General features: G+C 55.1%; 6 protein-coding genes across 6 annotated transcripts; 1 reads left to right on the forward strand and 5 right to left on the reverse strand.

Annotated features, from left to right (window-relative positions):
- Window positions 1-59: 59 nt before the first annotated feature.
- On the reverse strand, window positions 60-3,433 carry PG997_010257 (uncharacterized protein; the record flags this gene model as incomplete). The annotated part of the gene is made up of 4 exons (XM_066814572.1): window positions 60-497; window positions 554-843; window positions 1,067-2,877; window positions 2,925-3,433. 4 exons carry the CDS (start codon window positions 3,431-3,433, stop codon window positions 60-62), a joined length of 3,048 nt encoding a protein of 1,015 aa, XP_066666534.1.
- Window positions 3,434-8,913: 5,480 nt separating this feature from the next.
- On the reverse strand, window positions 8,914-9,228 carry PG997_010258 (uncharacterized protein; the record flags this gene model as incomplete). The annotated part of the gene is made up of 1 exon (XM_066814573.1): window positions 8,914-9,228. One exon carries the CDS (start codon window positions 9,226-9,228, stop codon window positions 8,914-8,916), a length of 315 nt encoding a protein of 104 aa, XP_066666535.1.
- Window positions 9,229-10,548: 1,320 nt separating this feature from the next.
- Window positions 10,549-12,333, forward strand: PG997_010259 (uncharacterized protein; the record flags this gene model as incomplete). The annotated part of the gene is made up of 1 exon (XM_066814574.1): window positions 10,549-12,333. The coding sequence occupies one exon, from the start codon at window positions 10,549-10,551 to the stop codon at window positions 12,331-12,333; it is 1,785 nt and encodes a 594-aa protein (XP_066666536.1).
- A 396-nt stretch (window positions 12,334-12,729) lies between these two features.
- Window positions 12,730-14,630, reverse strand: PG997_010260 (Tannase/feruloyl esterase; the record flags this gene model as incomplete). Its single annotated transcript, XM_066814575.1, has 2 exons — window positions 12,730-13,815; window positions 14,103-14,630. The coding sequence occupies 2 exons, from the start codon at window positions 14,628-14,630 to the stop codon at window positions 12,730-12,732; spliced, it is 1,614 nt and encodes a 537-aa protein (XP_066666537.1).
- A 986-nt stretch (window positions 14,631-15,616) lies between these two features.
- Window positions 15,617-17,281, reverse strand: PG997_010261 (uncharacterized protein; the record flags this gene model as incomplete). Its single annotated transcript, XM_066814576.1, has 4 exons — window positions 15,617-16,028; window positions 16,111-16,617; window positions 16,685-16,761; window positions 16,889-17,281. 4 exons carry the CDS (start codon window positions 17,279-17,281, stop codon window positions 15,617-15,619), a joined length of 1,389 nt encoding a protein of 462 aa, XP_066666538.1.
- Window positions 17,282-18,460: 1,179 nt separating this feature from the next.
- PG997_010262 (phosphatidylinositol-glycan biosynthesis class S protein) lies at window positions 18,461-20,108 on the reverse strand (the record flags this gene model as incomplete). Its single annotated transcript, XM_066814577.1, has 2 exons — window positions 18,461-18,840; window positions 18,887-20,108. 2 exons carry the CDS (start codon window positions 20,106-20,108, stop codon window positions 18,461-18,463), a joined length of 1,602 nt encoding a protein of 533 aa, XP_066666539.1.
- Between the last annotated feature and the right edge of the window lie 1,188 nt (window positions 20,109-21,296).

The following is a 21,296-nucleotide window of genomic DNA, read 5'->3' on the forward strand; positions in this document are numbered from 1 at the left end:
GACATCCCCATAACCATTCCATCGATCCCCATTTTTCCTATTACCAATACCACCCTCTATTAAGGCGCATGATCATCAATAACATCCATAAAATCAAGATCCCGAATAATAGAGCTCATCCCATCCGAACTCCCGCCGCCAGCACCACCGCGGCGACTCCCCGTCCTACTGCTGCTCCTCAACTCCAGCGGCGCAGGGTGATCTCGCCGCGGGCTCCGGCTAGGTAACCGCTGCGGCGGGCTATCGTCCAGGTTCAGAAAGCCGCCGTGACCTGCCATGCTCGCGCCCAGGGGCAGCGGCAAGGGCGGAATTGGGTTTCCACCGTCATTGTTCGCATTACCGCCACTCCGTATACTCTGCCCGCGCGTAGGCCAGCCCGTCGCCGTCACTTCCCCGCTGCTGCTCGCCGCCGAGTCCTCGCTCTCGTCCACGCGACCGACCGAGGGTGGCACGCCGAAAGTAGCGTAGCTCCGTACACTCTTGTTCCCATCACGGCTCTGCGGCGGCGGCGGCAGCGGTATCGTGGGCCCCACCATCCTAGGGCTATACTGACCGCCTCCTCCTCCACCATATGTAGAGGACGGCGTGCGGGCGCCGCTGTGAGAACCCGCACGTTCACGGAGTAGTGGTAATAATCGTCATCGGACACGGCGCTCATGGCCGAGGAGCCGCCCCACGTGGTCGGCGGCCCGTCGACCGACGTGTTAGACGACCAGTTGCTGCGCGTCGCCGTCGAAGAGCGGCCCGTATGCCATCCTGATCCGCGACTCGCCGTCGTCGCGGGAGTGCCAAGCGGTGGCGATGGAAAATCGCGATACGGGTTGCTCCGGGGGAGAAGCAATACTGCTGTTGGTATTGCTGATGCCTTTTATTACTGCTGCTGCCGCCACCACCTTGCATCATGCCCTGTGCTTGTTGATGTTGCTTCTGCCCGCGCGCCTGGGCACGCATCATTCGCATGACGGGACTTCTTGGGTCATTATCGCCTCCGCCACCGGATGTTACCGAGGCATCGGACTCGGCGCCGCCATTGCTGATTCCGCCATTCCAATTGTGAGGCGCCAACCAGCAATATGAGAGCTCATGCGCGGCCTCGGGGGCGGGGACGCGACGCCCTTCCAGGGCGGCGTCTTGGTGCCCTTGAGGCGAGGCGAGAGGTGGTACGCGACGTCGTCGCGGTAGCGAACGTTGGGCGCGTCGACCGAGACCGAGGCCAATGTTTGCAGGATTGCGTAAATCAGCACCCAGCGCCCGCGGCGGGCGAGCGACGGGTCGACGACGCCCACTTGGTCGCCCTTTTCGAAGCGGACGAAGGCGTCGACAAGCAGCGACGGGACCAGGTCCGAGCCGAGGATGTAGATGTTGGTTGCCTCGGTGTAGGCGAGCTGGACGCGGCGTTCCAGGATGCGCTCGTCGCCCCCACCACGGTTGTTGTTCTTGTCTTTGTCCTTGTCGCTCTTCTTCGACTTCCAACTGTTGGCGCTTCCGCTCTGGGCCGTGGGCGAAATCGATTCGGGTACAAGAGGATAAGGATGGGGAATATGTGGAAATCGGAGGCGGTTATCCCACTCGATTAACATGTCCGTAAGGGGCAGATCGTAAGTGTCGGGATCAAATGCCCGATTGCCACTCTCGGACACCATCATCCATTTCCGGCTGCTTCGGGTTTCTGATTCATCCCAGATAATGTCTCGATTGACGAGATAGTCGTATAAGGCGCCAAAGTCTCTCTGCAGAGTCTGTGCCACATTCCTGGTGAGCCACATTTCTTCGCCGTCGGACGTCGTCGCTCCCGAAGAGGGTGGCGGCCAGCATCCGTAGAGCCCTATGTAGTGGTCCTTGATGAACTGCTGCAGCCGGTCTGCCGCGGCTCTGGCCGGTCCAGTGGTGATGGGACCCGAGGAGGGCCAGGTGTCGCCGTAGCCAAAGTCGCACAGCCGTTCCTCTGCGGCCTGCACACGGAGCTGGCACTCCAGACACGCACGTTCCAGTAGCGCTCGAGTGATCGGGGTGATATACTTGAAGTCGACACAGCCTTCCAGTCGAGAGTACATGCCGGCACTGTGGAGAAACGCTTCGCGCCAACCCTCTTCCCATCTGACTTCGGGCTTCTCAGACCAAGCCAGGAGGGATACCGCTGTCTCTGGATCATTGCGGGCGTCATCAATGCCGCGCGCAGATATGTAATTGAGTATTGTACCCACGTTGTCGGCCTCTGGGGGCATATACGTGTCAAGCCGGTCGTGTAAGTCGGAAAGTGCTTGATGCAGCGAGAGCCCAACCAAAGAAGCATGGTAAAGCAGAGCAAACACGTTGCGGGTGGTGATGGCATGTCGATGCACATCCAGTCTGTTCATGTTGGGGGGAGTTGGGAAGTACATCTCATATGAGATTTGGCCGTCCGCGTCGGCGAGGGTGGCATCCTCTGACATGGGTGGCGTCGGTTGACCATTGCGACCCATGCCGTAGCCCGAACGCGTTTGGTTCCCATTCATGCCATGCTTTTGGAGCATTGGAGGAGCCCCATCGGGTGAGTGTGACATGTAAATATCCTCGTCGGTAGACCCTTCGTGGAGAAGAGTGACGAGAAACCTCGACTCAGTAGCCTCGATAATATGCGACGAAAGTCGGAAAGATGGGTTGGCTTTAGGACTCTGCCCCCGATGACCAAAAAGATGAGAACATCGCCATTGGGGTCCCATAGTTCGGGATCCTTGCGCAGCTTGTTCCAACGCTGCACTGGCCTGCCAGCCCCTATCCACCGCCTGGTCACGGGTGTTGCCGCTGCTGACGGCAATGGTGGCATTGTCGATAACGGTGGCGGCGACATACATCCCGAGTCGAATTGATTCGGTAAAGGAGGTACGTCGCTCGAGCCTGGACTGCTCATTGGTTCTTGGCCTGGTCGTATTGTTGCCGACGACTGTGGTCGAAGTTCTTCTCCCTTCTTCGACTTTTTGGCAAAACCGAGTGCTTTAGAAAGGCCTTTGCGCACGCCATCACTTCGCTTGTCTATCGCGCTGCGCAGACCCGATCTCTCGATCCCCGAGACATCCTCTGTCCTGATTGTGGGCTTTCTCGGTCTTGCATATGCGTAATCTTGCATGTGATCTTGGTATCCCATGCCATCCCGTCTACCTCCAAGACCCCCGCTATTTTGACTGCCGCAGCTTTGATTGCTGAAGTTGGTAAGCTCCCCGCGAAATTGCATCGGATCGGCCTCCCGGATTGGCTCCGAAAACTTTAGAAACCTGGCATTCGTGGTACCATAGCCGGTCCCGTGGAGTATAGGGTAGTCGCTAATGGTGGCATCATCTCGTTCTGAACTCCTGGAGCTGCCTGCCGACTTGGCCCGTCCTCGTGTGGCCACGCCGCCCTTCTCACTGGCCTTCGTCTCTTTGATCTTCCTTGCATAGGCGCTTCTTCCAGACATCGCGGGTTGGGGTGCGCCGGGTCGGTCGCGGGAGCTGATCCGAAATGTTCAGGGGTGGTCTGGATCAGGGCTTTGATCCTCACGAAAACTCTAGGTAGTGGCCCACCTTCGACAAGGTGAAGAACAGGAGAAACGAGGGGGCGTCGATAGAAGAGCTGTCCGCTATGCCCACGAAAAGCTCTCTTGTTATACTTCTTCCAGTGCTTCCTGAGCTTAACGTCACATTCAAATGCCACTGTCCTTTTCGCAAAGGGCTGCTATAGTAGCATCATTTCTCGATGGAGGTATATATATATCAAGGTCCGATGTTGACTGCCAACAGTGATGTCCAGGTCTTGTGGGTATCTCGCAAATCCAGTGCTGGGACGGCCGAGGTAGGCAAGGCCATATGCAAGCGGCCGAGTCTGGGTACTGGTGTTGGTCAGCTTCGTCGATTTATTTTACAAGTGGTCGGTGTTATAAAAATAGCTTAAGGGGTGAACACAACAACACTATATCTTGAACAGGGGAGAACATTGGATGACGAACTGGAGGAGATTGAGCTGAGACAGTCTCTAAAGATAGACCCAAACGTCTATATAATCGTTTGACTGAAGGCTTCAGATGATGCGATCATCACCAAGCAGCTCCGGGTGCTATAGTGTATTTGCTTTTGTTTGGGCTGGGCTTGTGTAGCTTGCCAACTTTGGTGGTACTATTCCTTTTCGACGTGGTGAGGCGTTCCTGGAGGTCCAGTTGCACCAATGCTGCCGCGCCGCAAACAATTTAGTGTAGCAAAGCCCGACAGAGCAGCGAATATCAACGTTGCGGTTGAGAAGACATGACTCCCCGTATGTGCCAGTGCATGACGCCAGAGGGGATAAGTGAGTGGCACGAGCCAGACATATGTACGACAGCTCCAATTTGACAGCATCTCATGCCAGGCACGAGATGGGACAGGAACAAGGTTCGAGTCAGTATCTCGCAATAGCTGGGTGCGTAAGCAACGTAGGGAATCCTTGCCGCATGTAGTCCTCTCGGGTTGATAAGATCTCCAAGTCCAGTAGGGAGTCATTCCTACTTGTCATGGCTGGAGGAGCTAGCAGCCCTCCAGCGCGGCGGGCACTATTGGAGACCCTGAAGATCGCCGTCTGATTGGGCGATCAAATGCCTATCAGGGAACCCCGGCTGCTGGGCGAGAACCAGGTCGTATTGCAACATTGGAAGCGAAGAAACCTATCACATCGCCAATTCGCCGGCTTGGCTGCGTGCATGTATTGGGTATCGTTGTAGTTGAAGTGGCTTTTCGACCCCGGTGGGCAAATGAGTTCTAGGCGCAACGCCTTCGGACAAGCCTTGGCCAACCGTTGACTTTACGATGGCACGCAGGTCAGCTCATGCGAGGGCTTCCCTGTGAGCCGTGACTGGCCAGCCGAGGATCTGTGATTTCGCCAGAGCAGAAGCAATGACAAGGAGCTTCCACCAGTGATGACGCTGTCTGGCTGTGTTTGTTGCCGTACCCTTCCACGAAGAAGCGTGTCGTATTTCTCCACATCCGCACTCTCCAGCAATCATTCGACAGTTGAGGAATCAGAACCCAAGATCGCGATAGGACAGGAGCCTAGGATTGATAGGAAACAGATGCGACTTCCGTTTCTGGATAGCCTTGAGCAAGGTCGTACGACGAGTCCAGGTGTAGTGCAACTGCGGGCGGTCGCGGGGAATTTTTTTCAGCATCCAACATCCAACAATGGTTAGAGCTCAGGCTCCAAGGTCGCACCGTCTGACTATCACTGTACCAGGGCAGAGATAGGCTGCATGGCCGCTAGCCATTTGCCATGGATGATTCCAGGGTGCAGGGTACTATGGTAGGCGGATGCTGAGCAGCTAGGGATGTCAGGACAGGGAAGGGCTGACAAGTATATCGACAGACCCTTGAGCCACCAACAAATAAGAACCTTCCAATTGGGATTTAATGAGCGTGACAGTAATTAAGAAGTGCAAATGCAGGGTCGTAACGTGTTTGTTTTATTGTGTTTCTGGCGGAGGATTTGGGGATGAGGAAGAGAAAGCATGAACGCGGCATGGATGTACATGGAGGTTTTGGTTTGAAAAGTTCCACCGGCAGACTGGGCTGTCGGGACAGTGTTTCTGGAACTGTTCAGGCCACCACCATGTGCAAATGTTCGCTGTCCCCATCCATCTCAACGACCTGCCTTGTTCGTGTATCTACTTTGGTATGCGTACTCCGAACAAAAAGAAAAGAGAGAAAAAAAGAAGAAAAATTGCTGTCGTGCTTCGATCGCTTGTAGTGAATTTGACTTGTTTTCAGCTGTCGATGATTGCATATTACTCGCATCCATCGATTGATCAACAGGAAGGGAAATAGACTGACCTGAAGCCACTGATCGATCTTTGCATCAAGCAAACCAGCCATCTGCGGCTTGGCCTACAAAACAAATAATAAAAACAGCTGCGCTGAGAAGGTACGCCGGAAAACAAAGATAATCAGCTTCAATCCTCCAACCACCCACAGATGGGCCAAATTCTCACTGCATATGGCCCATGGTTAGCCAGACTGTTCTGGTGTTCTCAACGGGTGGCGGAAGCCATCGCCGGCCTTCTCCAGGTAGCATCTCGTCGGGCTCAATGTAACTCTCCTTTTTCCGATGCCCGATCTTGTTTCGCTTGGTTCACCGTGATAGTTTCCTAAGCAACTTAAGGTATTGCAACGTGACGGAGCAGCGTAGGATTTGCTGACACCATATAGAGGGGTGCGAAGATGTCGCCAGTGTCCGGTGTGCGTGTTTGATTCCAGTGACCATCAGTGACCATCAGTGGGAGGAACCGCAAGCAACTAACCAAACGCTATCCCGTGCCTGGCAGTAGGGGCGCCGCCTCGCCTCGGTTCGTTCGGTTCTTTCGTCATTCTTCGCAAACAATTTAGGCCCAAGCCATGAAACAGTATGAAACAACACAAGCAAACACGCATCATTGGCCGTGTGCCACCGGCTTAAGGACCAAATGCACATGAAATGGAGTGTTCGTGACAGAGGCTTTTCCAGATGCAGGCGGAGAGGCGATGTGACGATATGTGGCACTAGGCACAAGGGGAAGTGGGAGAGCTGACACAGGGAAGGGAACCAATCTACGCGCCGGTCTGCTCAGTGGCTTTCTGTGGTGAAACGGGTGGAAGCAAATGTCTCAGTTCGCTTGCTGCGATATCTAAGACACCCCGCGATACTACCCATCCGAGTCAGATCAACAGTTTGCACCGGCACGCCATGATTAAGAAGGCTTTGTTGTTGGAAAGACGGCGCGCGCAAGCAAGATATCACGTACCTAGAATGATATATTTCACGGGTGACGGTACGATCGAGCGACGGCCACCTGCAACGACTCCACTGCTGCAAATGCAATTCAATATTCCGATAGGCCCAGCCAGGCCTGTCTCCGTGCCGCGATGCTTGCTTACTTTGCCTATGCAGTCAGCAATAGTGCTATCGCGACGGGCTGGGTTGGGCGCAGGCAACAGGCAAGTGATTTTCGTCGTTGAGAACCCCAGCCCCTAGGCCATGACGATAACAACAAAACACTCGGGTTTGACATTAACATTTACACATTCAATATATACACGCAATGTATGTATTATCTGATTCAATATTCTTTGTCGTTTTCGTGTTGTAAGTGGCTGGAGGTTACCGTCAGCGATTTCCACACAATATACGAGGTGCAGGGAGATCATTGAGGCCCGCTACTTAACCCCGCGCTGCAAGCAGCACCCTAGTCTCCAGGTAGGTCCCTGTATCCATTCCCGTAGTGCCCGAGTCGCTGGGAGACACCTGGGGAACTGGAAATGGATCACAGTACGGAGTATTGCGGATCAAATTTCGCTTTGATCCAACGCGCCTGGAGTGCAATTGATACGAACCCGATTCGACTGGATGCATTTTGCTCTGCTTAGTCTGACGTGAATACTTTTCGATTCGAGCTGACCGGTGATCTGTTGCCAACATTGTCTGATATTCTGCCGACGGTAGTTGATATTAGTGCCAACGTCTTGCGCGTTGCCATCTGCAAGGGGCTCAACTCCAAAGGCTGCAGCAAACTCGGCTACAAACCAGTGGCCGGGCGACCTCTAGACTGTAGTCAAAGCGACAAACAGCAAACAACTCTTATAGTTCTTACTACATTGCATGGTGACAGAATCGAGCATATTATCCGCACAATAGTCATCGCAAATGCTGATGACCTGGATACGCCTGATGAGCTTGGTCTTGTCCTCACGGAATCGGATGCAGCTGTGAAATAGGATGAGTGCAAGATGGTCTTTGGGCATAACCTGGACACGGCGGCGGTGGCCCTGGTCGTCCCCGGGCGAATATAAGGCGCAGTTCTCGACTTGTCGCTTACTCTGAACATGGTTTCCGAGTAGAGCACCGAGGCAGCCTCTGCGTGGATCTGCTTGTTCACTCGGAGAAGCGAAGTGTCAAGGGGCACGGAGCTGTACACTGGACTTCCTCCGTGCCATACGGATATGCAAATGGGGTACCCAGTGAGACCCAACGAGATGGTCTCCGTAACCAGGAAAACATGTCTGTATATCTTGTCTCGGAGTTCTCTGGGTAAGCCCAAGAGTCTCGGAACATTCGCCATATGGTCCTGTCGGGTATCGAGATGGCTTCTGGTGATCTCAGGTCTCGTTAACTTGTCGGCGCGACATTAGCCTCCATCCTGATAGATGTAGTAAAATTGAGTCGGTGTGGATTTGTGTTGTTGTGTGACAGAAAGCGACGTACTGTATCCAGGAAGAAGCCTTCAGTCGGGAGAGTATTCGCATCTCAATATATGGACTTAAGATCATCTGCTGACATTGTGAACAATGGCCTTAGATGCAAATCAGATCCCAGAGAAGGTTGACACACGGACAAGGAATATGGCAGCGAAACCTGGCAACCATTGCGAAGAAAAGCGCGAACTGCGCCCTCAGGAGAAATCTACCTTGCCTGTAAAATATCTAACATGCTGCGGCCTGACATACAGCATGACAAAGACAAGTTCCCATATCCTGGTTACAGCTGAGATGGTCGTTGCGGCCTTGAATACAATCCAGCCCCTTGAATGATCCGCTCATCGAATAACATGACCTGAGATATGTTACTATGTTTGCTTCATTCGAGATAGCGATCTAGACTCATACGTAGTACCACTGGCTTGTGCCGCGAGGTACAATCTACAGAGTCAGGACACGGTGCCTTGGATCTCACTTCACTGGCCGGTGGGAAATTGTGTTCAGCAATGGCAAAGTTCCTCATAAATCATATCTCGTTCCGTATGGGACACAACATAATAGACATATGGTGTTGTGTAGGAGAGAAGAGTGTTTGTCGTAAAATTGCCCGTGGCGAGCCGCCATTTGAAGAGGCCTTGAATGACAAACTCCCCACGCAGCGTTTCCTTCCCGTTCAAGATTCACCCTCCCTTTCCTTTCCTCCCATCGCTTAAGCGCTCCATTGGCCGCTGACGGCGCCGATCCAGATGCTGGGCTTGGTGGAGGTGAAGTTGGCGACGTCGGGCATGATCTCCTTGTCCTCGGACATGGCGGCCTTGAAGCCCTCGGCGGTCTCGAAGACGAGGACGGCCTGGACGTGGTAGCCCGAGGTCTCCTTGTCGAGCAGGGCGACATTCCAGGACTTGAGGCCGTGGGGTGCCCAGTTCTTCTGGACGAGCGGCATGTGGGTGCCGAGGTAGTAGTCCATGTTGAAGTCGGCCGAGGCCGCGGCGGGGTAGATCACGTTGACGAGAGTGGGAGCCATGGTGAGTGGGTGATGACGTAGGTAGATTATGTAGTTGAATTGGGTGTTTGGTGGTTTGATGGGTTTGAGATACGTATGAGAGAGAGAAGAATGGAAGTCTAGGTTTCAAAGACTCAAGAGATTCTGATGAATGGAGGAGAACTAGTTCGAGAGGCCTTGCCTTGACTTTATATCTGCATACGTAACACGCCAGACCAGCTCCCGGTCTATCGATGGAGCCCCGGTTATTGTGGGGTTGACGATGCTGTGTCAATAGGCCGAAGGATTTGCTTCGGCGTTTCGCATAACACCGCAGGATTAGTAACCAATGGACGAAGAATGGACCTTCTTACCCTATTATGCATTATCCTGTTGCCTCTCTTGTCAACGTTTGTTGGTTTTCAATGTCTGGAGGGATTGCAACTGAATCCTCTCTCACACATACGCATGGCGGAGGAGGGGTAAAACAGAGGGGTCAAGCTCCGGCCAAGATCAGAGATCTGACGACCGAGCATCCAAAGCCAATCAGCTACCTAAGGTTGAGACCATTTGCCGTGTCGCAGTCGTGCAGATACCTAATGGTTTCCCCTTCCCCGTCACGTTTGTGTACGATGTGCGACTCTAGCATTTGAGTGAACTCAATGTGGCCCTACGTGGTCCGACAATTGCCAACGGGATGATGTAGATGGTAGTTCTGTGTATTCATTGGTGGTATGATCTGTCTGAGTTGACCCTCACTATCCGCTGAGAAACGGCCGAGGGTTTGATAAGACGAAGACGAAATGGGATATTCACCCAGCCGCATTACAGTTGTGGGATGGTCTCTGAGGGTGTACTTGAGTGTAGTATGAATGGCGTCAGGAGTGGCTATATCAGCTAGTAATGAACATGGACGGTACCTGGAAGACTTAACCCTGATGATACCAGGTGTGGCCGCAGCATGATATTACAGGTCAAGGGCTCTTGGGGCTCGCGACCCGAGTAGATAATTAGGGCCACGGCCTTGCTTCATCCTATCCATGCAATTGGAACTGCCGCTGTGCCAGCTTTGAATCCCATTGCTGTCCAAATACTTGGCTACTTCCAGGTAATTAGTAAAGTTACGACCCTTATTCGACGATGTCAGCCGTTGCAAAGCTCCCCTTGCGATGGACCCTTGGATTTGGCAGACAAAAGCTCTGTCGCATGCAGCAGCCAGCTACCCCGCCCCCACCACGACGAAAGCTCCAGTAAAATTATTCTGAGCCGATCTTTCGCAAATTGCCCCTCCATACAGCCCAACGATTGCACTGTTCGCAAAACGCCATTCTTTCGCGACAGTATTTTTGAATATAGTCCGCCATGGCCTCAGATCTCAGCGCGCCTCCGGTGCTTTCTACGCCCGCCGAGCACACATTCGACGAAGACCCCTCCACCCAGACCGCGCGGGCCGAGCGACGGACCATCAACGACGATGAACTCTTCGAAGTCTACGAGATCAGCCGCACTGCCTCCGAGATAGCTGAGCGCGGCTGGCGGCGCGTCGCATTACAGTTCCCAGATGCCATGCTGCCTGATGGCCCACGGGTCCTGGCTTTACTGGAGAAAGAGTTAGCAAAACTGCCCTCGCGGCCGGCCGTTGTGGCAGAGGAAACGAAGGAAACGAATACGACCGAGCAACCACTCGAGACGGACATGACCACGCAAAGCGAGAGCGCAAAAGCCGAGGGCCAAGAAACTCGCTTATATATACTTGCCGATACGTCCTACAGCGCATGCTGCGTCGACGAGATTGCAGCCGAGCATGCAGACGCCGAAGGAGTAGTACACTACGGACGATCGTGTCTGAGCCCTACGTCGCGCCTACCCGTTATCTACGTCTTCACAAAGCAGAAGCTAGACTACGACGCTGTTGTCGGATCTTTCGAGAAGGAGTTCCCGGAGAAAGATAGTAAAGTGGTTATAGTGGCAGATGTTATGTTCCAGCAACATGTTACATCATTCTGTGGGAGACTACGCGACAGAGGCTATACTGGGGTCGTGGGCACTGAGATCGTGAGAGACCCCGTCGCCAGCATACCCAACAGGAAGATTATTCCGGAGGAAGGATCTACGGAGTCAAGTGGCCAAGAGGACAACGAATCCGAGGTTGACTTGAGCGCATACCACCTCTTCCATATCTCGACACCAGCCACATCCCTACTTCTAACGCTGTCCTCGAGACTGGCGTCTCTCCGCATCTATCCGACTCCCGATTCCCCTTACAGCACATCATCCGATATAATCGATCCCTCGTCAGCACCGGGTCTCCTGCGCCGCCGCTATGGCCTGGTCGTCCGTTTTGCGTCCGCATCCATCATCGGCATCTTGGTCAACACTCTGTCGGTGAAGAATTACCTTCCTACGATTGCCCTTCTAAAAGACCAGATAGCCGCAGCCGGCAAGAAGAGCTACACTATCGTGGTCGGAAAGTTGAACCCAGCAAAACTCGCAAACTTCGCCGAGATGGATGGCTGGGTGGTTGTGGGATGCTGGGAGAGCGGGCTTGTAGAGTCGGATGGCATGTACAAGCCCGTCATCACGCCTTTCGAATTAGCCCTGGCCTTGGCCGGAGATGACAAGCGAATTTGGGATGGCAGCTGGTGGGGCGGCATAGAAGGAGTGGCGTCTCAAGCAGAATCCAAGGCCAAAGAGGATGCAGAAGAAGAAGCGGCAGGCGGTGCAGACGGTGACGCTGAAGATGAGATACCCCAAGATGTCGAAGGTGGCGTGGATGAGGAAGAGTCAGAACCTCCTGAGTTCGACTGGAGGACGGGTAAACTGGTCAGCCATAGCCGGCCCATGCGGGTCGCCGTTCGCAACGCGAAGGAAAAGGATCCGTCTGCCTCCGCAACGGAAGAGGCTTCCAAGGCAGGCAAGGATCCGTCCACGACACTGACGCAACGGAAGTTTGGGGAGCTGGCCACGGTCAATGGAGTCGTGAGCCCGGGAGCCGAGTTCCTGCGCTCCCAGCGTACCTGGCAGGGCCTGGGCAGCGATTACAACATGACTGATGATGTGGAGGATGAGGAGAGCACGGCTGTCGAGGAGGGAAGGAGTGGTGTGGCGAGGGGGTACACTGTAGGCGAAGACTCCTCGAGGACATAGCAGCGGAGAGATTCGTAGCAATCATGGAAAGAAAATAAGAAGTAAAATACCCGAAACGGAATTAAATGAGGAATGCATAATATCAAAGTGAGCCGACTAGTCCACCCATACCCATATGCCATAATTTCCTCTGCTCATATTCACAATCTATTCCTTGACCGAAAAGTACATAATGTAGTTCCGAGATTTACGAGTCACCAGTCTCCGTTATGTGAGGCGGTGCTAAACATGCAATTTGTATAGTACTTCATTCTTGGCTATTGACACGCCTCCGACACCGTCGCTAACGGTACGAACCTACCTAACTGAGTACGTAACGCTTATCAACTTCTTATCCCTTGGTACTTCTTGTCAGGCCACACGGTTCAATTCATAATGGTTTAGTCTTTTCTATAATCAAACACACCGAAAGCTCGCGGCACTCGCCACATCACCCACCCCGTCATACGTGCTCTTCCGCGGGTACCGACAAAGCTCCCGCTTCATCCTAACCCCCGTCTCCGGGTCCGCGGCCTTCGACATCGCGGCGACGGACTCGGGCGCCTTCCCCTCCTCGACCCACGCCCGCAGCACGTCGAGCAGCCGCACGGGGAAGAGCCCGTTGCCGTCCCCGCCGATGCCGCAGTGCGCCAGCCCCGGCGCTTCGAAGTAGCGCAGGTACTCGTCCACGTGCTCAGGGTCCCGCGCCGCGACGGCGTCGTAGTATGCGCGCGAGTTGTTCAAGGGCACGGCTTCGTCGGCCATGCCGTGCCACATTAGTAGTTTGCCGCCGCCGTCCCGCAGTGCGGAGAGGTCGGTGTCGAAGGCGCTGAGGATGGAGGTGTACCACTGCCGACCCATGTAGACTAGACGCTCGATATCCGGGAGGCCGGACTTGAAGAAGGCGGTTGGGTCAGATGGAGTCGCTGGGTCTTGGAGCAGGAAGTATTGAACCCAGGCCGTGGCGAAGGACCAGGGTTTTGGCTTGCACTGCGGATGTGTTGCGCCATCACTATTGTTGTAGTCGCATGTTGTCGCAGCCCAGGAAAACCGGCTTCCTGCCAGGTCGGCCTGGTGTCCCACCCCGCCCCAAACCACGCCATCGTCCTCGCGTAAGCCCTCCCAGGCCATCATAGCGACCTCAACGGCTTCCTTGGTAATCTTGAGCTTGTGTCCCGTCTCCTCGCAGACGAACTCCTCCCCAACGTGGACCCGCGGATCAAACGCCTCAAAGCACTGCTCCGGTTCCGAAACCAACCCATCCTCCACCCCATCATGCCCATCGCACTTCTGAATCACCAACCGCCGCAACTCCCGCATCTCGCAAGCCGGCGGCGCGTACCCGAGCTCCAACACCCGCGCCTGCGGCCCCAACGCCGCCGTAACATCCTGACACCGCACCGACGCGGCGCCCGCGAGGTACCCATCGTAATCCCCCGGCCACCGCTGCGCCAGCACCGCGGCCTGGCGCCCGCCCGTCGAGCAGCCGGTGAAGTACGCGTACTGTACTTCTTCCCCGTAGAAGGCCTCGGTCACGGCCCGGCCGATGACGGCGGCGTCGTGTACCTATCGACTCCCGGCAGGTTAGTATTCCTTTCTCTCCCAGGAATAATAGGGAGGAGGGTGTCTCCGAAGTCGAGAAACGCAACTCTTCGAGTTAACAACTTATCGATCGCTCCCCGAGACACACTGGACTAATAAGGAGCAACCACCGAGAGCCTCTTACCGCGATGGACGCGAAGTTCTGCACGGCGACCCAGTCGACGTTCCCCGCGCTCGCGAGCGCCCACGCGGCGTCGCCCTGGTCGGCGCCGCCGGAGTGCCCGCCGTCCGTCGTGACGACGGCGTAGCCTTCGCCGAGGGCGTGGGGCTGGGTTAGGGGATGAAGCCTGTGGAGAGGCCGCCGCCACCGACGGCTTGGAGGCGGCCGTTCCAGGAGGGGGCGGGGGACGACTGATGCTGCCGGTATTCTGCTTTGGCGGCGGCTGGTGACCTTCCCCGTTACCGACGCTGTCCAGGTCGCCCAGGGGAAGCCACACTTGGGTTTTAATCTTGTCGCCCAGGCCCGGGTGCGTGTAAGTCAGCGTCACGTTGCAGAAGTTTAGGATGGGCAGGGGGGCATAGGGCGCCGCGAAACTGTTTTCGAAACCCGGCGGGATGGTCACGGTGTAGTTAGTTACCACGTGGGCTTCCACGGAGAGGAACTGGGCGGTAGGTAGACTCGTGGGATACGGAATTGACGCCTCGGTACAGGAGGACAACCCGACAGGCCCCATAGTGACAGAGTCGAAGCCGAGGAAGCTCGCAAGTTGGTCCATGGCAGCATCTCTTCAATAATACGATTTGAGTGGTAACTACATATATACACAGCCAGGTATTTACGTTATGTCTTTCGTCTGGTCTAGTTGTTAATCTGCGTGCGCGACTCATGTTTGTTTATATGCGCCGAGGTTGGGGTCAGAACCAAGAATAACTGGTTGCCGCTTCTCACGTACGATGCTCGATAAGGACGCCAAGGGGCGCACCATTTCGAGAGGCTGCAGATGTTTACGAACATTGCAGTGAGACGATTACTGTAGTGCCATTCGGTAGATAACGGCTGTGTGTTTATCACACTCACGCCGACAGACTCAACCACCCCTATCAGGCGAAATACTACCAGATCCATCTGAGTTTAGTCGGAGTAAATGTGAGCTGATCAGTCCATTGGAGTCGCGGCAAAGGTCTCAACCATATTTACTGTGTTTCCCATCCAGATAGGCGGGATGAGTTTCGCGGCAGACCTGGCTGGCTGCCATCTGGAAAGCTTCCAGCCGAACTTCATCATACAAGTAAGCGAAGCGCCGCTTCCAGTTGCGCTCAATTGGGGTAATCGCATCGTTACATCAGGTCGTGCAAGTTCGCATACCGACTCCGCGTCCAACGTACGATCTCACTGACATCCTCTAGCGCTGGGATTCCGCCTGGGGTGTAATGATGTTCTCCCGTATATCACTTGCATCAGCATGCATCATTAGGAAGAGGCGATGTTTGGTTGAAGAGGCAATACAATGCGCTGATCAAAGATAGACGGGGACATTGGCAATACAGAGATCTTTGAGTACAAGTTGTATCGCAAATATGATCATCAGCCGAGTACTATCATCTATCTACATGCGACAGGGTAGTCTAAATTATTGAGATCCGCGTCTCTGTACAGACAAGCTTATGTAACATGTAACGCTTCGTACATAGAAAGAAATGGCCAAGATTCGAAACCGGTTCAATGGCAATGCCTGGGTATGGATGTCCCTCGACCCTCCCCTCAGCCAAACGGACAACCCCCCATCCCCTTCGCCCGCAACCGCTGCACATCCGCCTCCATCTCCGCCTTGCCCTGCCCCATGCGGTTCAGCGGGCCGAGCTCCTCGAACAAGAAGCCCTCGCTGAAGTGCGTCTCGGGGTCGTCCCCGGGGAGCTTGCCGCCCGCGAGCCACATGGCCCACGCCTCGGGGCCCCAGCGGTTCCAGAAAGTCGGCCGGACGTAGAAGGGGTAGTTGCCATAAGGAAACGTCAGGCGGACCCGCGCGTCGGTCTGGTCGGGCGACTCGCAGCCCTTGGGGTGGTGCCGGATCAGCCGCTGGAAGCGCGGGAGCGAGAGGTGGCGCAGGAAGAAGCGGCGGATGGCGAGGGTGCTGTAGGTGAAGACGGCGGCGGTCAGGCCGGGTTCGGGGAGCCTGGAAGGAGGAGAATTGTGTTAGCGAATCAAACTGAAGGCGCACATACGCGAGATAAGTTCCTTAAGGTGGTAAAACTCACATGAAAGCCTCCCGGACCCGGTCACCCAAAAGCACAGTGACGCATTCCTGGGCGAAATCCTTCATGAACCAGGGCAGCCAGTACGTGATCATAGGAATGAGCGCGACCGCCGGCTTATTGCTGACCTTGCTCGGCACGAACGCGACGACCTCGTACGACTTGGCCCAAGCCGTAATATCCTGCGCGAACTCGACGCCGTCCTTCCACTCGGTTTTGGAGAGGTAGCCGCGGTACTGGATGCCCATGGCGTCCCCAATCGACTTCCAGAAGACGGCGTAGGCGCAGTACTCCATGTCGTTGAGGGCGCGCCACTCGAACAGGCGCATGAAGCGCTCCGGGTCCGTGACGAAGACGCTCAGCGTGTACAGCAGGTCCGCGTTGGAGATCTGGCCCGACGCGACGTACTTGCTGTGCAGGAAGTTCATGCGCGCGATCGAGGCCACGGACCGCGCGGACCCGGGCGGGTTCGCGGTGAACTCGCCGATGACCACCGCGGTGTCTTCGTATCTGGAGGGGCCATGCCAAGTCAGGATATGGGATCCTGATAGTGCGGAATGTTTATGTTCGGACTCACCTCTTGAGACTAGCAACGGGATCGGTTAGGTTCCGCGTGGCCAATAACAGACGACTGATCGTCTCAACACCATAGGTCTGAGATACATATGTCAGCGAAACCTTGTTTCCAATGTCCTCGTATGATTTGTGCATGTATTTTGCAACACTTTTGTTTGTTTACACGCAGTTCAATTCATCAAGAAGCTAAAGTATTTAAACGTACCTTGAACAGCCCGAATTGCAGAGCCGTGACCGCGAACTGCGGAAACTCGAGCGTCAATAAGTCCCGAAGAATCAGCTGCGCGTCCTCCGTGGTCATATTGGCCAAGCTGGCGCGGTCTGGGTACCCGAACTTGCGGCGCATGGACGCCTCGCGGCGGTACCGCAGAGCGCGACAAAGGAGCGCATAGCCCAGGAACAACGTGAGGGCGATGCTTTTCCACGACGACGAGATGGAAACGACACTTTCGTCGGCGGGTGACAGAGTCATGAATCGGGAGGAGACCGAGGACGGGATGATGTGGGCTAAGATCGGCCCTAGCGACGACGGGACGATGGACGCCAGAGGCGAGGGGAACGTCGAAGGCGACGACGCATTTGCCGAGGTGTCATCCATCTTCAGACGACAGCGGCGGCAGCCAGTGGTGATGATGTCTGTCCCTGACTCTCACTCTCTTTTGTCTCTCGTCTCTTACGACTATGATGAGAAATTCCCAATATCCGGGAGGATCAACATTCGAGTCGTGTGTGGGAATTCTGGGAATCGAGTGCGCGGATACTCGATCGATAGTCGACGGGAACTTATTTATTTATGTTGCGGGGAACTCGCCGGATGAAGCCTCAGTCGGGTCTAGTGGGCAATCCCGTGCCCACCCTGGCAAATCTGTAGATAACCTACCTACCCCTACCACTCCTTAGTAAGTGAGTGGTAGCTGAAACGATCGACGCTGCTGTACATAGGTCTTGCTTGGGTGGCGCCAGGATTGCCGAGTAGCGCCCCAGTTTTAGATCATGTACTTCGATATTACGGCCGGCCAGGACTGGATGCGGATGGATCGGAGAACCTGGAGTACGGGTTCTTTGAAGAGTAGAAGAAGAACAAAACGTTTCGGTCGATAGACATACATATCTGATAGAAAAGGGTGGGCAATATCAAGGTCTTCAAGTCATGGCGTTATGCGTGGTGTGCTCCCGGAACAAGAAGCTGTCATCCAGTGCACCTTTTACGACCTATTGCGCAATCCGCAGGAGATAGTTGGCCCCAAAAAGCAAATGGACGGGACTGACACGCAACTCTGCATGATGCATCTGTTCTAGTGATTCGCGTATGGCGCCTTTTCCGGGTGGGTGGCGAGGGTCCAATACCTGCGCCGGGACTTGCAAAAGGGAGGGTTACATTGGACTCTCCTTGCATGGTGCATATATTAATTACATAGGCGAGCTTGCGAGCGAGCAAAGATGCCTCGGGTCAACGAACGCGGGGAACCAGCCACTCGGGACAGGAGCTTGGTTTTATACCAAGGTCTGCTCTATTAAGACTCGAATGGGGATGACATGTCTGGACTTCACTACTACGAGGACTTTATGTGTACAATCTGAAGTATAATTGTTAAGCAATACTACCTAATATTCGTTCAATAGAAGCCAAGGTTCCGGCCGTCAGCCCGGGTAAGCAAAAAGCAGCTCCGGTGCATAGGGGTCTCAACCGTGATGGCAACGTAGCAAATCAACATGAGATACTTTTATTAATTGGGGTATCGCTCCTAAAATACTTCTACAATGGCCCTAGCTAGGCCTAAGCCGCCTTAAGCTTCTGGCTTCTCTTGTTCTTCCACGTCTTGATTTCGTTCAGTAGTCCCATGACCAGGGGCACGCCAATCGGCCCCAGCAGTGGCAGGTAGACCGCGACCTTGTGCTCGTCCGGGAAGTAGAGCTGGCCGACCATGCTCTTCTCGAAGAAGGCGCGCTCGGCCTCGGCCTCGGCGATGCGCGCGTGCTCGAGGCTCTTGGCGCCGCCCAGACTGGCGCATGCGAGCTCGAGGTGGTGGATCGTCTTGACCACGCCGTCCGCGACATTGGAAGGGATGGAGATACTGGGAAGTGCCAGCGTGAGCCGGGCCAGGGATCCCAGCGAAGAAGATGCGCGCAGTAGGAGGTCTGCGGAGCGGATGCGGGCTAGTGTCGACAGGCGCAGAGGAAGGGAGCCGGACCGCGGGGGTACCGAGGAGGGTGAGGAGATGGGACGTAAAGGTCAGAATTGGCTGCTTCAAAGTCTCAGAAGACACGTGAGTTGCCTCGGCCGGTGGCGCAAGTAGATATACAGAGCCCCACTGCGGAATCATCCAGGACTGTGACGTCTCGCCCGGACTAGTTTCCGAGGGCACGCCGATAGTCTGGTTGCCGATGTAGACAATGAAGTTGACCGTGGGAGCTCCTCCAATAGACGGGGACAGCGGCCATTCTGCGGCATTGATGAAGGAAGACAGATCTTCCTTGCCAAGAACCTGCGACTGGACGCCGGGAGCAGCGTATAGCTGGACCTGGGTATCAATGGTGAAATCGTGGATAGGCTTCAGCATGTCCAATACGGGCTTCAAGTACTCGTCGATCGCTGCTTCGATATCCCAGCTGCTTGGGACAGGGCCGTTGGTAAAGAGGGAGAACGTCAGATGGTACGTCTGTGAGTACTTCAACGACCTCGTCATCCTCTTTGACACGGTGTCTACAACCTCTTGTGATATTCCTTTGGGTTTATGTTCGGACGTGATCGAAGAGGTCTCGAGTAGATACGAGATGATGTTCTGCTCCTCTGCGAAGGTCGACCCGAGCTGAGTCGCAATGTACGTCGCGAGCCCCGAAGAGGGGGAGTTGGCGGTCGGTAGAGAGTTAGGAGGGTACTGGACGTCGAGAATCGGCAAGTGTGGGTGCAGAGACGACGAGGCTGTATGGGCGGCGTCACCGGGAGCGAGGCGGATGGTCAGAGCGACGTTTGAATCGTCGCGCACCGGGGTGATGGTCTCGGCCGGGGCCTGAGCCAGCTGCAGTCGCAGGTGGTGGCCGGAGAAGTCGTTGAGGTCATCGAGGGCGTGTTGCGTCAGCCGGAGCAGGTTCTGGGCCTCCTGCTCGGGCAGGGAGCCGACGTCGAGGGCGATGCGGAGGGGGAAGACGGGCTCGCAGGCCTTGCCGTCAGCCCAGTCGGTCATCTGGGTGAGGGGCAGGTTGGCCCGATAGATGGTGGTGGTGTTCCACCATATCGGCAGACCGATGAAGACGGCGATGAGCCAGAAGGAGATAACGATCCACGTTCGCCGTCGCGTGTCGGCATCCTTCTCGGGCGGCGGCTCTTTGCGCTCGACGGTTGCGATGCCGGTGGCGGGCAGGCTCACGGTCGCCTCGGCGGAGGCGGGCTTGGAATCACCGTCATTTATTATATCAGCAGACATGACGGTGATGAGCAAGGGTGCTGTGAAGCATTGCTTGCTTATACTGTTCAAGCGGGAGTACTTTGGAACGTTGCTGGCACGGATCGTCTTTCTTCGGGTCGGATCTTTTGGCCAGGTTGTCGCAATCTCGGCCGCCGATTGATTGATTGAGTACCTGGCCTGTTTCAATTGAGCTAGGCTGTTAGGCTGGTTACATTAGCCTTAGGTCACCATTGAAGCCACCTCCCGTTCGGCCCAGAGCCTTGCAGCCGCGTCCAGCGCCAGAGCCAGAGCCGGGAGTCTCCACGTTTTGTGAACTGAACTTGAACTGATCGATTGAACTGAACCCCTCCCCAGCCTAAAGCCTGCGGCCGCTTGATGGTACCTTTTTGGATTAATTAAATCAAGCATTACCTAAGGTACAAGTACAGAATGCAATAATCCGCGTGTAACTACAGCACAGCGGCTGGTACTTAGCGGCGTACTACCCTTACCTACCGCTCTGGGAGGTACTTGCTGAAGGCCTAAGCCAGGTACGTGTAGGCTATGCCTTTTAGACTTCAGCATCTTCTACCCATCGAATTTGGCATGTTGCATGTCCTTCCTAAAGCGGTGCCTTGGAAGTCCAAGTCGCTGAAGAGGCTTGAGAGGATGAGACGGTGCGAGTCAAGTTCGTTTCGGGTTGCAAGAGGAATCCGAATATGACATTGCGCCCGCCCGTTTTTGTTGTTGCCTTCACCGCTACAATCCAGGCCAGGTCTGTCCACCTTCATCGGTTGTCCGTCCTCCCACAAACAGAACCATGGCCACGTTGAAATAAGGTCGGTTTAAAACATACTTAGTGAAACTCGATCTGAGATCTCAATATTTCCGGCTCGTTGAGGAAATAAAGAGGCTGGCAAAAAGGGTAGGTAACTGCCAAACAAGTTGGTGCTGCCTTGCCATTCGTTTACGAACCTCTGGTCTACGTCTAGAAGAAACAGTCGGCAAAACTCATCTGGTCTTCAGCATGTGTGTATGACGATTGGATCAATGGATCTGCATTCTGCAGGCTCGCTCGCGAGTACGACGCAGCTGGGCAAACAACGCAACGTTCGCCAGCAGCAGCCCCTTGTGGGCGGGCACTGGGCACCTGCCACCACCGCCTGTGACGAGCCGAGGTTGGCCTGGGGCCGAGCGAGCTGTGTCATGACCACCGCTGGACAACAT

The sequence above is a fragment of the Apiospora hydei genome (assembly GCF_038363865.1).
Source record: "Apiospora hydei strain CBS 114990 chromosome Unknown utg000007l_segment0_segment0, whole genome shotgun sequence".
NCBI classification, from domain to species: Eukaryota; Fungi; Ascomycota; class Sordariomycetes; order Amphisphaeriales; family Apiosporaceae; genus Apiospora; species Apiospora hydei.